The sequence below is a fragment of the Leucopleurus acutus genome (assembly GCF_964270905.1).
Source record: "Leucopleurus acutus genome assembly, chromosome: 19".
NCBI classification, from domain to species: Eukaryota; Metazoa; Chordata; class Mammalia; order Artiodactyla; family Delphinidae; genus Leucopleurus; species Leucopleurus acutus.
This window is the reverse complement of record NC_139161.1, coordinates 28,520,353-28,536,455: the sequence shown is the minus strand read 5'-3', so window position 1 is coordinate 28,536,455 and position 16,103 is coordinate 28,520,353. Positions and strand designations below refer to the sequence as shown.

General features: G+C 35.1%; 1 protein-coding gene across 7 annotated transcripts in view; it reads left to right on the top strand.

The window, feature by feature from the left end:
- Positions 1-16,103, top strand: part of INTS2 (integrator complex subunit 2) — a 52,418-nt gene that overhangs the window by 30,477 nt on the left and 5,838 nt on the right. For 6 of the 7 annotated variants that reach the window (XM_082860165.1, XM_082860169.1, XM_082860164.1 and 3 more), the window contains exons 16-20: positions 5,287-5,391; positions 7,564-7,728; positions 8,763-8,964; positions 11,741-11,866; positions 15,338-15,536. In XM_082860165.1, coding sequence (XP_082716291.1) covers positions 5,287-5,391; positions 7,564-7,728; positions 8,763-8,964; positions 11,741-11,866; positions 15,338-15,536 — 797 coding nt within the window. The remainder of the gene's footprint in view (positions 1-5,286; positions 5,392-7,563; positions 7,729-8,762; positions 8,965-11,740; positions 11,867-15,337; positions 15,537-16,103) is intronic. The other variant, XM_082860170.1, reaches the window with a different exon arrangement.

Genomic DNA, 16,103 nt, shown 5'->3' with positions numbered 1-16,103 from the left:
ACTGGCTTTTAAAATAAAAACATTTATTAAAAGTATGTTTACTGGAGGAAATTGAGGAAGTGAAAAAAGTACAAAGACCAAAGTAAAACCACCCATAATTCTGCTGCCCAGAGGTAATCACCATAGAATTTTGCTAGAAAACCCTTTAGTCTTTGCACATATGATAACTTTCACAAAGTTAGAATCATATGTTTTTTATCTACCCTTTTAATTTTTTACTTATATTTTTTTGCGGTACGGGGGCCTCTCACTGTTGTGGCCTCTCCCGTTGCGGAGCACAGGCTCCGGATGCACAGGCTCAGCAGCCATGGCTCACGGGCCCAGCCGCTCCGCGGCATGTGGGATCTTCCCAGACCGGGGCACGAACCCGTGTCCCCTGCATTGGCAGACGGACTCTCAACCACTGCGCTACCAGGGAAGCCCTAGATTTGAATCTTTGAAAGCGACACATTGGAAGAAAATCGGAAGTGTGATTGCTCATGTTGAATATATAAAACCAATGATCTTCCCATAGGCCTTTCATAATTATAGTTTAGTCTTTTACTGGAAGATTAAGTATCCTTGATGTTGTATTTCACAGAGATGTTAAAGAGAAATAATTGCTTTAGGTAGGGCTTCATGGGCTGCTAGTTCTTTGATGGAATTATTAAGATGTGAACAGGATTTTGTCTTCAGTTTCATAGGTCCAGAAACTTAAATGTTGATACTTTACCCTAAGTTGATCTTGGGGACTCTAGATCTTAATAATACTGGCTAACATTTGAGTGCTTGTTATGTGCCAAACACTACCTGAAGCTCTTTACACCTGTTAACTCATGTAAACCCTCACAACAATTCTGTGAGATAGGTACTGTTGTTGTCTTTATATAACAGGTGAGAACACTGAGGCACAGGGAAGTTAAGTGACTTCCCTTAGTTGTAAGTGTTGGAACCAGGATTTGACCATCTTTGGAACTTATATATATTTAATATTAATCCGTTTTTATTATTCAAAATAATCTATCTTTACTAGTGTATATTAGCATTTTGCCTAGTTATAATCAATCTATTTATCTTAATACCATTTTATATTCCATTTTTCCTCTTTAATATTATTTTGTACAAACAGTAATATTATTTTATATCCATCAAGATGGGCCACAGAGCTGTGGTTTCAAATTGGTTTTTAGTATTGAATTTCTTTTTTCTTTTCTTTTTTCTCTTTTTTACCTTTTGACGCTCCTCCCCTATTTCTTTTACCCCTCATCCCCTGCTCCTCTGGCAGCCACCAATTATTTCTCTGTATCTTTTTTTGTTTTTGTTTTTTTATGATTCCACATATAAAAGAGATCATATGGTATTTGTCTTTCTCTGTCTGACTTATTTTACTTAGCATTATGCCCTCCAGTTCCACCCATGTTGTCACAAATGGCAAAGTTTCATTCTTTTTTATGGCTGAATAACGTTCCATTGTATGTATGTGTGTGTGTGTGTGTGTGTGTGTGTGTATGTATCTCATATTTTCTTTATCCATTCATCCATTGATGGACACTTAGATTGTTTCTATATCTTGGCTATCGTAAATAATGTGGCAGTGAACATGTGGGTATATATAATCTATTCAAGTTAGTGTTTTCATTTTCTTCAGATAAATACCTAGATGGGAAATTGCTGGATCATATGGTAGTTCTATTTTAAATTTTTCGAGTAACCTCATACTGTTTTCTTTCTTTTAATTAATTAATTAATTTTTTATTTATTTGTTTTTGGCTGCGTTGGCTCTTCATTGCTGTGTACGGGCTTTCTCTAGTTACTGCAAGCAGGGGCTACTCTTCGTTGCGGTGTGCGGGTTTCTCATTGTGGTGGCTTCTCTTGTTGTGGAGCACGGGCTGTAGGCATATGGGCTTTAGTAGTTGCGGCATGCAGGCTCAGTAGTTGAGGCACACGGGCCCTAGAGCGCGTGGGCTTCAGTAGTTGTGGCGTGTGGGCTCAGTAGTTGTGGTGTGTGGGCTTTAGGGTGCGCAGGCTTCAGTAGTTGTGGCTCACGGACTTAGTTGTGCCACGGCATGTGGGATCTTCCCGGACCAGGGATTGAGCCCATGTCCCCTGCATTGGCAGGTGGATTTTTAACCACTGCACCACCAGGGAAGTCCTTCCATACTGTTTTTTATAGTGGCTGCACCAATTTACATTCCTACCAATAGTGCACAAGTGTTTCCTTTTGTCCTTATCTTCATCAACACTTGTTTATTGTCTTTTTGATAATATTCCTTCCAACAGGTATGAGGTGATAGCTCATTGTGGTTTTGATTTCCATTTCCCCGATGATTAGTGACGTTGAGCATCTTTTCATGTACCTGTTGTACCTCTGTATGTCTTCTTTGGGAAAATGTCTATTCAGATCTTCTGCCCATTTATTAAAAATTTATTAATTTTTAATTTATTATTTATTTTTGGCTGCATTGTGTCTTCATTGCTGTGTGTGGGCTTTCTCTAGTTGCGGTGAGCGGGGGCTACTCTTCTTTGCAGTGCATGTGCTTCTCATTGTGGTGGCTTCTCTTGTTGCAGAGCATGGGCTCTAGGCGTGCAGGCTTCAGTAGTTGTGGCAGGCAGGCTCAGTAGTTGTGGCTTGTGGGCACTAGAGCGCAGGCTCAGTAGTTGCGGCGCATGGGCTTTGTTGCTCCGCAGCATGTGGGATCTTCCCGGACCAGGGATCAAACTGTGTCCCCTGCATTGGCAGGTGGATTCTTAACCACTGTGCCACCAGGGAAGTCCCCTTCTGCCCATTTTTAAATTGGATTGTTTGATTTTTTGCTCTTGAGTTATTAAATATATTTTGCATATTAGCCCCGTATCAGATATATGATTTGTAAATATTTTCTCCCGTTTAGTAGGTTGCCTTTTCATTTTATTGATGGTTTCCTTTGCTGTTCTGAAGCTTTGTAGTTTGCAGTAGTCCCACTTGTTTATTTTGCTTTTGTTGGTTTTGCTTTTGGTGTCAGATTCAAAAAAATCAGCCAAGACCTGTGTCCGGGAGCTTAGCACCTGTGTTTTCTTCTGAGAGTTATATGGTTTCCGGTCTTAGGTTCAAGTCTTTAATCCATTTTGAATTCATTTTTGTGTGTGGTGTAAGATAGTGGTCTAGTTCTATCTTTTTTCATGTATTTTTATCTTCAATTTCTTTCATTAATGTCTTGTAGTTTTCAATATATAGGTCTTTCACCTCCTTGATTACATTTATTTGTAGGTGTTTTATTCTTTTTGATGCAGTTGTAAATGGGGTTGATTTTTTTTTTTAACATCTGTATTGGAGTATAATTGCTTTACAGTGGTGTGTTAGTTTCTGCTCTATAACAAAGTGAATCAGCTATACGTATACATATATCGCCAAATGGGGTTGATTTCTTAATTTCTCTTTCTGATTGTTTGTTATTGGTGTATTAGAAACACAACAGATTTTTGTGTATTGATTTTATATCTTGCAACTTTACTGAATTTGTTTATTAATTTTAACAGGTTTTTTCTTTCTTTTTTTTTTATTCTTGTTACCTTTATGGAACTTTGACATCCAGAAAAGCCTCCTCAGCCACTCATTTACCAACCAACTCTACTTTACTCTTTAGGAAATTATTTGGTTCTGGCACAAAGCCATGTACCCTAAGGTGCTCCTTAAATGCTAGCTCCCTCATCTTACTGTAGAGGTCCCAAGTATTCACCTCAGCGTTCGCATGAGAGTCACTTACGTGGGCCGAAATACTTGTTGCTTTTACCACCTTTTTTTTTTTTTTTTTTAGTTCTAACAGTTTTTTGATAGAGTCTGTAAGGTTTTCTGTATAATACCATATCTGCAAATGGTGACAGTTTTACTTCTTCCTTTTCAATCTGGATGGTGTTGGGACCAGAATTTGACTGTCACTGGAAGCTATGTTTTATTTATTTATTTTTATTTTTAATTTTTTTGCCGTACGCGGGCCTCTCACTGCTGTGGCCTCTCCCGTTGCAGAGGCTCTGGACGTGCAGGCTCAGCGGCCATGGCCCACGGGCCCAGCCACTCCGCGGCATGTGGGATCCTCCCAGACCCGGGCACAAACCCGTGTCCCCTGCATTGGCAGGCGGACTCTCAACCACTGTGCCACCAGGGAAGCCCTGTGTTTTTTTTCAACTGTGCTTTGAGATACATTCTTACTCAGTTCATAAAAGATTTGTGTGGAAAACTGGGATGCTAATTTATTAATTTACAAGGGGGATTATATCTAACCTAGAGGTATATGGTCTGTTTAGGCAATGATTCTCAACCTTTATTCTAACACTTGCACTCATATGCTTCTTATCTTCAATAAAAATTTGTTGAGCTTTACACTGTGTGGTTTGTATTTGGAAAAGAAAAAGTATATTGGAAATGCTTTTTCAAACTATGGACACCCTGGTTGAGATGCTCATGTAGTTTTGTTGTGTACAAGCAAAGTGCCTTGGAATGAGATGAGGGTGTCAGGCATATAGCATATGGTGGAGATAAGACAAAGAAAGATAGCGTTGATTTGCAAGGACCTTTACTCTGTGGGATCTGGGAATCCATGGAAGGTTTCTGAGCATGGAGCCAGAGACATGTGATCTGGCCAAATCTCAATTTAAATAAGAGGACTAGGGCAGCAGTGTGAAGGATGGATCAAAGACCAGAGAAATTGGAGTCTGGGAAATTGAGCCGTAATAGTTATTTAAATAAATGATGAGTAGGCACTGATTTAGGATAGCAGAAAAAGAACAGAAATTAAGATGGATTTGTTTAAAAAAAAAAAAGCATGTACTTGTTAGTTGAAGATAGAAGTTGTGAGAGAAGGAAGTCATTCATATTTCCCAACTTTCATCAAAACGAGTCACCACTAATACATAATATGATTAATTTAAGGCTGTTGGCATCATGAAGCTTTAAGCCATGCTGGCATGACTGCATTTGCTCTTCCTAACTAGATTTGGGAGAGTCTTGACTGACTTCTCAGGTTTCGGTGTTTTTTTTGTTGTTGTTTTCTAGTGCAGGGCACTTCTGCAGGTGGCCTCTCTCACTCATGATTTTTCTTCCCCCTAGTTTCAGTTTCGGGGCATTTTCCGAGATATTGCCCTTAAGTATGTTCTTGCTTGTCCTGTGTATTCATTATTGTGGTAGTGATTCTTCATGTTTTATGAACTATATTCACAGATTAAGTGAATTAAAAGTAATTTGACATTGTGTTTGTTCTCATTTGTGTTGAAGGTTAAAATTTCTACTGTTACTGACACTGTATCTTACATTTTTTAATCTTTGACTGACAGCTGCCATGCAAAGAAAGCCCAAATCGTATTCGTCTTCTTTAATGGATCAGATTCCCATCAAATTTCTTATTCGACAGGCTCAAGGACTGCAGCAGGAGTTGGGAGGTATTTGTTTTATCTGCTTTTTACTGCTAATGTTTATTGTTTAAAAGTACCTACCGTTTATGATGTTATAAATTGTAATAGGTGCTCAATGTTTAAAGCCCAATTCACGAGTGAAATTCCTCTTTACCTCCCTTGCTGTCTTACTCCCTGCAAACCGCCCCTCACCCCCAAAGCCCTAGTTTCATTTTGGTGTGTAATTTCAGATATTCCTTTCTATAGGGTGAATCATATGGAATTACAGGTATTCAACTATTTTTGACCTCCAAAAATCAGTTTCATATTGTTGAAGCTAATAGATACACAAGTAAAAAATTCTTTTTTTAAGCTTTAAATGGTATTATACCCTATCTCTTCTGAGATTTGCTTTTTTCTCTTTGAGTCTTGGAAATCTTATCATGTCACTTCATCTAGATCTACCTTATTGTTTTTAATTGCTCCATAACATTCCTTAGTGTGGAATTACTATAATATGTTTACTGTAAAACTGTCAAATAGAAATATAGTACTATTTTTTGAAATTCAAGTTTTTTCTTAAATTAACACCTTTTTATAATGTTTGAATGTGTGGGTTGTGTTTTTTTCTTTTTGTTTTGTTTTTTTGAAGTTGGGGATTTTCTTTGTCTGTCTTTGTTACGGCTGGTTTCCAGGATGAACGGGAGCTTGCTTTCGTCATCTTTAGCCAGATGTCTGCATTTATTTTTTATATCTTTGCATTATCTCTTTCTAGAGAAATGATGTTATATTTGGCAGCTTTTGGCAACTAACATGTTTTACTGAAGAGATTATGAAGTGTAGATTAATTTGCACTATTGTAAGCAGTCATTTTTGTGACTGTTTGGGAAAGTCTTGACTACACATGTACTTGTGCATTAAATTTAATACCACTTTTGATTGTTATAGTGCCTTTTCAAACAGAAGCATGTATTTTAAGCAGTTTCTATGAGAAAGGAAACAGATACTTAACCCTCTTGGGACTAAGCAGTGGTTTGATTTGATCTAAGTTGCATAATAAGGGGGTGATTGGATCTAACATACTTTTATTACTACTGATACTCTTACTGCTAACTCTTGCAACTTTGGAGATGATGATAATTGCTTAGTAGCAGCAGCATTTATTAGGTAAATAACATAGTGATGCTTCATATGTCTAAATAGGCATTTTTACAGTATCATCATTTATTTTTCTCATTATTAATATTACACAATAATAATAATGAGTAGTCTAACTGCTGTAAGCAAAAGATTAGAAACAAGACTTAGATTTAGTCAAAGGAAGGTTTCCCGATCCTTTTGAGCTTCCTTAACCCTTCTTAAAAGAAGACAAATGCACCCTCTTGTGGGTATCGTCAGTACTGCTTGGGTTGGGTGACAGCTGTGTGACTTTGGGAACATTAATAAATATCTTTCAGCCTGTTTCTTCATAGTAGAATGGAGACAATATTGCTTACCTTGTAGGAATGTCAGGGTGAAATGAGGAAATGCACATAAAGTGTAAATTTAGGTACTCAAGTTGGGCAACTTTAATTTTACTCATCTGCAGCAATGATTCTCAACTGGGTCGGAGGAGAGGACATGTTCTCCTATAGAAGCCTATCAGAATTTCTTCTTTTAAAATCTTTTAAAATTTTTATTTATTTATGTTTTGGCTGTGCCGCTCAGCATGCGGGAGCCTAGTTCCCCAACCAGGGATCAAACCCATGCCCCCTGCAGTGGAAGTGCGGCATCCTAACTACTGGACCGCCAGGGAATTACCAAGCCTATCAGAATTTCTGAGTGAGGCCTTTTTCAAACCATATATGATCTCCCTGAAATGAACATTCTTTTCCCTTCTCTTTTTCTCCTCCCCACTCAACTCTTGAACTACTGCTATGTCAAACTAATTTTCCTGATGGGAGACTTTTATGCTGGGATAGGGTGGAAGAAAGCTTGAGAACTTTTGACAAAAGTAGTGGCTTCCAGCTTCCTGTGTATCAGTTCACTTGGCGATCTTTAAGCAGATTCCCTGGCTGATCTATTGAACAGAAGTTCTTAAGCTGTAGTATGCATGCATAAGAAGGGCAGATGCCTTTGGCTTGCTGTACATGAACGGGAGAAGAGAGAGGGGAAAGAAGAGAGAGAAGATTTTGATGTTTAAGAATAAAGAATCCAATTGACTTCTTTTAAATTTTCAAGGGTTGCATTCTGCTTTACTTCGTCTCCTTGCAACTAACTACCCACATTTATGCATTGTGGATGATTGGATCTGTGAAGAAGAAATCACAGGGACTGATGCCCTGTTAAGAAGAATGCTCCTGACTAGTAATGCCAAAAACCACTCTCCTAAACAACTTCAAGAAGGTATAATAAATTGGTATGCCTTTTACCCCTTTAGTAGTACACAGAGGTGTTAGGCCTGTGGAAATCTTAAAATCATGCAGAATTTTCCTGGAGATATAACAGGGTTTTGGTGAATATATTTAAAGTAATTCTCTTTGAGTTAAAGGATTTTTTACCATTTTTTTCTGACATGCTTGCATCTGTTTCCTCATAGGTTCTATGTTATATCACTAAACAGGTCATGTGGTTTTAGGAAAGTCCTAAAACTGGTCAGAAATAAGTACTGTGGAATAGAACAGTGTATCTGCTGTTAATGGATAATAAGCTAGATCAGCACTTTAAAATAGAAATATGATGTGAGCCACACATACAATTTTAAACTTTCTATATATTGCCACATTAAAAAAGTTAAAAAAAGGCAAATTTAAATAACTATTTTGTATAACCCAGTATATCTAATATATTATGATTTCATCACGTAATCAGTATAAAAAGACTGTTAGATATTTTATTATTTTTTCATACTGAGTCCATGGATTTTATACTTACAGCACATCTCATTTTGGACTAGCTGCATTTCAAGTGCTCAGTAGCCAGAAGTGGTTAGTGACTATTCTATTGAAGGAGGACGGTTCTAGCTAATTTTTACTAACAGTTGCTTACAGCCCATAAAGGGCTACCCGAAGGAAGGTGTCAAGAAGTTTGAATTTTTCAAATGAATGTTAATACCAAGAGCAATAGTTCGGTATATTTTCATGTTCCAGTCAATTTTTTAAATCAGTGTGAATTGTTGTCTTTGGGTCACTCTCACTAATGTGATTTTTAAAATGAGGTATTTTTTGTTCTTTACGAAATAACTGCACCTTAACATGAATTTTTCTTAAGGGCCTAATTTTAAGTATACCCACAACTATGACTAGAATGGAAAGTTTTACTTTTTTTAAAGCAATATTGCTTTCTTGATTTCTTTCACCTATAGTTTGATAGAGCAATATTACTTCCTATTTGGTAAGCTGTATAGTATTTAGATTATGACTATAAAGTTTTCCTTTTAGCATTTTCAGCTGTCCCAGTAAGTCACACACAAGTGATGCAGATTCTAGAACACTTGACTCTACTCTCTGCCAGTGAACTTATACCATATGCAGAAGTATTAACATCCAATATGAATCAGCTGTTGAATTCAGGGGTTCCGAGGCGAATTCTTCAAACGGTCAATAAACTATGGATGGTTCTTAATACTGTGATGCCTAGAAGGTAATTTCAGTGTATTGTTACATGTAATAGATAAGTGTATAGCAGTGATTGTATACAATAACTTAAACTTAAATGTTGAAAAAAATTGTTAAAAAAAACTTTTTGACAATATAAATCCTTTCTGAAGACCACTAATTAAAAGAGTTGTTATAACTTTAAGGAAAAGAATAAACTCTATCTTAAGAAACAGAGAGAAACCTTGAAGTATTTCCAACTTGGGAAAGTTCTTTAAAAGGGAGTTCTCATGTAGAGTCATTTGTGGCTAATTGTGATTTAGATTACCATTGTGTCTTGCATCATTGCAGTGGCTCCAAATTTTGCTGTACATTAAAATCACCTGGAGAGCTTTTAAAACTCCTGATCCCCAAGTTGTAACCCATGCCAATTAAATCACAGTGGAACGCTGGATTCAGTGTTTTGTCTTTAGTCAAATGGGTCTTTGCTGTTCCATAGATTGCATCAAAAACACTTGGTCTACTCTAGAAACAAATACTGGGCTGGACTTACCTGAGATTCTGATTCAGTAGGTCTGGGAATATTTATACTTTTTAAGTTTGATTTTTACTTATATCAAATTAATAAATGCACAGTTAAATAGTGTATAAGGTCAGCCCCCACCTTCCCATTTTAGACTATTGATCCTCAGAGACAATTATTCTTAGCTCCTTTATCTTTTAATTCTGGCATTTATGTCCCACCATGTATCTCAATCATATGCTTATAATGACTATGATTTCCTGACTTTCCAATTTAGAAATTATCTTTTGACTTCCTACAAAATCCTTCATACAAGATGAAGATTTAGCACTCTTACTTGCTTCCCCTGTGAGTCCCTCTTCTTCCATATATTCTCCCTTCCTCCATTTCTCCCAACAGTTATATCAGAATTTTTGGTTAAAGAAATATTCAGTGTGCATATTATTATGACTACATAAGTGTTATTTATGTTGATATATATGATATCCTTTGATTACAATTTCTTTCTTAAACAACTGCCCTCCTTCATACCCCACATACAAACCCTGAGTTGTTTGCCTCTTTAACATTTGTTCAGGTTTTTTTGTTTTCTTTGTATCAATAACCAATTCACTCTCAAACTCTATTATTGAGTGGAAATTTACATTAGTTGTTAACACATCAGGTAACATATTAGTAACATTTTTCCTTGGAAACCTTCCTTTCAGATCTTTCCACCCTTATGTTTCAATCTGGGACATTCACAGTAGCCATCTGGAATTGCTTTGTCTCTTGGTTTGAGTCCATGTTTTTGTCTTTCTTGATTTAGTTCCTTATTTAAGTGAGTGGAACTAACGCTCAAGTTGCTTCCTGGGAAAGATGTTTGGGAAATATTTTTTTTTTTGAGGCTTTCATATGTGAAAAGGTTTTTATTCTTCCCCTCACGTGATTGATATTAGGCTAGGTGTAGAATTCTAGCTTACTTTTCCTCTTAGCAATTTGAAAGCTTTATTCTATTGAAGTAATTAGAGCTTTCCTGATTACTTTTGAGTAATCTATTCTTATACCAATTCCCAATCCTTTGTATGTGACCATTGTTTTTTCTCTTAAAGGTTTTAGGTTCTTTTTCATTGTTTCTGAAATTTCATGATGATACATTTTGGTTTGAGTCTTTTTTAATTCATGGTGCTGGGCACTTGGTTGGCCTTTTTTTTTGTCGGGGGACTAATCTGATGTCTTCACTTCTAGGACAGTTTCTTGTATTTTTTTTTTCTTCAGTAATTTCTTTCCCTCTGTTTTCTGGAATTTTTTGCAATTTGGATTTTAAACCTCTTGAACTTACTCTGATTTTCTCCTTCTTTCTCCTCTATTTTTAAATTTCTCTTTTATATACATTTTCTGGATATTTCGTCTGTTATCTTCTGATCTTTCCTTTGAATTTAAAATATTTCTGTTATAGTCTTAATTTCTAAGAGCTCTTTCTTATATGAGAATCTATAAATGCCTCCTATTCTTGTTTCATATACGAAATATTCTGTCCTTTAAGGAAATTAATTATAGGTTTAAGAATTTTTTTTCTTCTCATCTCTATATTGTTTCTTTGGCATTCCTTTCTTTCTGTTTGTATATTTTAATCTTTTTCAAAGTAGAAACTTTCTTTAAATGTCTGATGATTGTTGGCTATCCACTCATTTAAGAGTGGGCAAGCTCTGTGTGTGAGGTGGGGTTGATGGACTCCTGGGCTTCACTGTAAGAGGTCAGATACCCTACATATTGGCATATTCTTCAGTAATTCTGATGTGTAGTCAGGTTAGTAACCACTTTTATAGTCTATTGATGTTTAATCTCAAAGTGGCATCTCATATTTAGATTCTGTGATGATAAATGTAGAACAATAATTTATGGGGCCAGTTACAGTTTCAAAGTGCTTTGGTGGATATCATTTCATTTACAGGTATTATAGTCATATTTTACAGAGGAGGAAACAGTTCAGAGAGGTTCCATGACTTACACAGAGTCATACAGCAAGTATGGTATAACTTAGGTTTTAATTCAAATTCTGATTTTATATGCCATGATTATTCCCTTACAACTGTGAAGATTTTTGAAACTACTTTTGTTTATTGTTTTATCTTCATTTGTTTTAGAAACATAATAATAGGTTAGATTTCTATAGTTTTTAATTTTTCCAAGTTCATTTACACCTGTTCTCTAATTTTTTTCCTGACTATATCTTTCTAAGATAAAAGGAACTGGATGGTGGCTACAGGTTTCAATTATGATATAGCTGTTTTTGAACATATGATTATTTTCTCATCAGGCTGTGGGTAATGACAGTTAATGCACTTCAACCATCAGTAAAGTTTGTACGACAGCAAAAGTATACTCAGAATGATCTGATGATAGATCCTCTCATTGTGCTAAGATGTGATCAGAGGGTGTACAGGTATGTGTCATTTGAGTTCATTTTTACTATAGAGTTATGCTTTGGAGAGTCAAAGGAAATTGAAGAAATTCAGTTTAAACTTATATCTTCGTGTTCTTGCAGGTAACTTGGCAGTATGACCTGTGAGGTTTTTGTGTTTTTTTTGGTTGTCTATATTCATGAACTTCAGTTTAATATGTGATTAATAAACCTAGCCTTAACAAAATGTCATCTTTGGTTTTGGCAGCCCTCAATAGTGTTCTTTCTCTCAGAGTCAAGATAGTGAAAAATGATACCATTTCTCATAGCATTGTTGAAAAAAGCTTTAAAAAAACTGGTTTATTATGAATCATTACATGCATTAAAATTGTGATCCTTTTGGAATCCTTAATTGTGATGTTAGCTTTATTGATTCCACATTTGTCTATACTTCCTTGCTAATTGCTTAACTTAATCAGTTGCTTTGAAGTAGCTTCACCTCAAGAGGTGGGATTAATTAATTCACATCATTAATATTTGAATTTCTAGTTGCTAAGCTAAATAGTAACAAAGATATACAAGTTGAGGGGTCTGCCTTTAAAGTGATTATCACTTGTATCGGGAAATAAGATAAATACCTGAAAAGTTAAATAATATGGTCATATGCAGATGAATGGTACAGTAAATGAATGGTGTTAAAAGTTTCAGGAGGAAGTGAGACTTTGAGTAGTATTTTGAAGTATAGAAATAGGGTTTAGATGAACAGATACTGTAATGATGGGGCATAAGAGGTCAGAGAAGGTATTGTGAGAAAAAGAATAGTGTGAGCAGAAGTGTAAAAGCAAGAGTGAAAAAGCCTTGAGTGGAAGGCTTAGTTTTTGAGAACACACTTTAGAGTTGGAATGTTAGGTTAAGGCCAGGCTATGGAGGGCCCTGAATGTTAGGCTGAAGAGGTCATTTAGGTGGTAACTTACGAAGAGAAGGTTCACACTAGATAGTTCAGAGGGGAAAGAAACTGGAGTAAAGAAGACTAACTAGGATACAGTAATATACTCATCTGCCTTTAACCCTGGGGATGAAATTCTTGAAGTGGCAAAATCTGCAGAATCAGCCAAATATGGTTTGGTGAGATCAAGGTCTCAGAGGGAAGAGGAATCAGAAGAATAAACAGTATAAATGACATTAAGTATCTATTTAATAAAAAGAAAACAACAGTAAATAACATTTCTAGAGAAGAGCCATTTCTAAAACAATTTATCAGTGTTAAAAATCCACTTAAGTAGGTAACCTTTCACCTAAATCACCCGCAGTTGTTCAGGAGGCTGTTAAATTATGCTATCATAACGTATGAAATGTTTTTGTAGCCTAGATCTTTCACTTAACAACTTGTGAACCTTTTCTCATGTTAATAGATCTTCTTATGTTAATTGGCTACGTAGTATTCCACATAGATATGCTATGCTTAATTCAGTTCCCTATTGTTGGATATTTTATTTCCATTTTTTGTTATTATTGATAGGGCTGTGGTAACTATTGTGTACTGAGTATTTCCTTAGAAATGATTATTAAAAATGGAATTATTGAGGCAAAAGGAACATGCTCATTTTTAAGTCCTTTGATTCATGTTTTCATTCTGCCACTCAGAATGGCTGAACCTGTTGACATTCCTATAGTGATGTTTGATATTGTACACTTTCCTATACAGTTTTATATAATTTTTCCAATTTGATAAGTGAAAAATAGATTCCCACTTTAATTTATATTTTTCTTAGATTGAATATTTTAATATACTTATTGGTTATTGGTATTTCTTCTTTACATTTAGCCTAGTTTTCTATTAGAATGCTTACCTTTTTTGATTTAAAGAGCTTTTTACGTATAAAGGATATCAGCTTTTTGTATATAGAGTGCAGTTTTTTCTTTTATTGTTCTATTGTTTTGCCTTTAATTTTGTTCATTTTTTAAAATTTGATTTTTTCTAAGTGATCATTTAGGTGGTTTTTAAAAATGTCAAACAATATGAAAAGATATGACATTTTGGATTTGCTTTGAACTAACCAGTGGAGATGGTGGGAAAGTGGATGGTGGGGTATGGGTGAAATAAGACTAGCGATGTGTCGATAACTGTTGCTGCTGGGTGATGAGTTCTTAGAGGTTCATTATAATATTCCCTTTTTTATGTGTGCATGAAAGTTTTCATTATATACATTAATAAGTGCACAAACAAGAAGATTAACAAGGAAAAGGTGTACAGTGAAAAGTCTTGTTCTCTCGTATCTACCCTGCTGCCATTTTTAAAGCAAAGTTCCTCTTTGAACTATTGACCAATCCCAGTTCCATCTCCAGAGGAAACTTTATTGTCATAATGGTGTGTATGTAGCTTCATTTTCTATGTATTTACAAATGTATAAACAAATATTTACTTTTTTGTTTTGGGTGGTGTTAAAAAACGTAAGTGGTTTTTGGTAGGCTCTATTTTGTTCTTTTTTTAAAAAAACTTACCATTCTGAACATGTTTTCCATATTGGTATGCATAGTTCCATCTCATTGTTTTAACTGCTACATAGTATTCCATATATACAGGCCTCTACAAACTCTGATCCAGAATGTCTGGTGGAGTTTAGGATTTTTTTTTTAATAAATACTCCAGGTGATTCTTATCTTCATTTTTGGGAATATTGCCATGGTTTATTTAACCATTGACATGTTTTTTTTTTTCCACTATTAATACATGCATGTTTACTGTAGAAAATTTGAACATTTCAGAAAAAGTATTGACATTTCCAGTGTTTCATAGTTAAAACCAAAGCTGTACTGCCTGTTTATGCACACATACTCAGTCTGTGATAGGCTGGGAAGTGGCATTGTCAGGTTTTTCTAAGGGCTTGGCTTTTAATATTTTAGTGGTTACTGATTTATCTGTTTTGGTTTCCTTTTTTACATTTAATTCTTACATCTATTATCTCATTTAAATTTAATTTATAACAATTTTTGAGGAATGAATAACTCTATTCATTTTTTGTTTTGTTTTGTTTTGTCTTGACTGTGCTATGGGGCATGTGGGATCTTAGTTCCCTGACCAGGGATCGAAACCCATGCCCCCTGCATTGTGAGAGTGGAGTCTTAACCACTGGACCACCAGGGAAGTCCCTAGACTATTTGTCTTTGAGGACAGCTGCCTTGCAGGCTCATATCTAAGAGATTTAATGGTAGTGCCATTTTTTTGTAAAAAGGAATGCCTTTTTTCTAGGGTATATATTACATTTGATTTTAGTTGATAAGATGAAATAGATAATACTATTCATACAGTCTTGAAATACAGAGAATTATATATATATTAAGCTTTCATTTTTGAGAATGAATATTTTGGTGGGAAAAGTGTTAACTTTCTACTCTTTTAATGTTTTCAGGTACTGTTCAGGTTTTTCTAATTATTCAAATTGATTGACCATGTTCTGACTAATTTATAAATTTATATTTTTTCTCACATATTTTTCTTCTTTCTGTGTTTAGATGCCCCCCACTGATGGATATTACTCTACATATGTTGAATGGATATCTTCTGGCATCCAAAGCCTACCTTAGTGCTCATCTGAAGGAAACAGCAGAGCAAGATAGGCTTTCTCAGAATAATACAATAGGTTTAGTTGGACAGACTGATGGCCCAGAAGTTACCAGAGAGGAATTGAAAAATGCATTACTGGCTGCTCAGGTAATAAAGTAAAATTAATCAAAAAGGCCAAGGGCTTTCCTGTTAATATAATCATTTAAATAGATGGCCTTCTACATAAAATGGTGACATATTATACATTCCTTTTATTACAGAAGGTATATTATAATGGTGTTACCTTTGCTTCTGAATTATTAAAATCAGGAATAATCTTCATGGCTTTATTTAATAGCCATTTTAGTGAGATTTATATTTTAACAAAATATAAGACTTTTGTTTCTTAAAATCAAATGGAAAAAAAATCAAATGGTGGAGACAGACAAGAAGTGTGTGTGTGTGTGTGTGTGTGTGTGTGTATATAGATATATATATATATATAAAATAAAATGTCAGGCAGTGATAAATACTATAACAACACAAGTAGTTAAAGTTTGTATTTAGAAAAGTTTTATAACAATATAGAATTTACTGCAGCCTTAGGTAGTAATTTTGGACTAATGCAGGACATGCGAGATGATTGAATGTTAAGCAGTTTGAGGTCTTCAAAGTAGAAATGTTTTCTTAGTTTGAAATATATTTTCTGAAATCTTTTCATTGGCAATAAGGGGA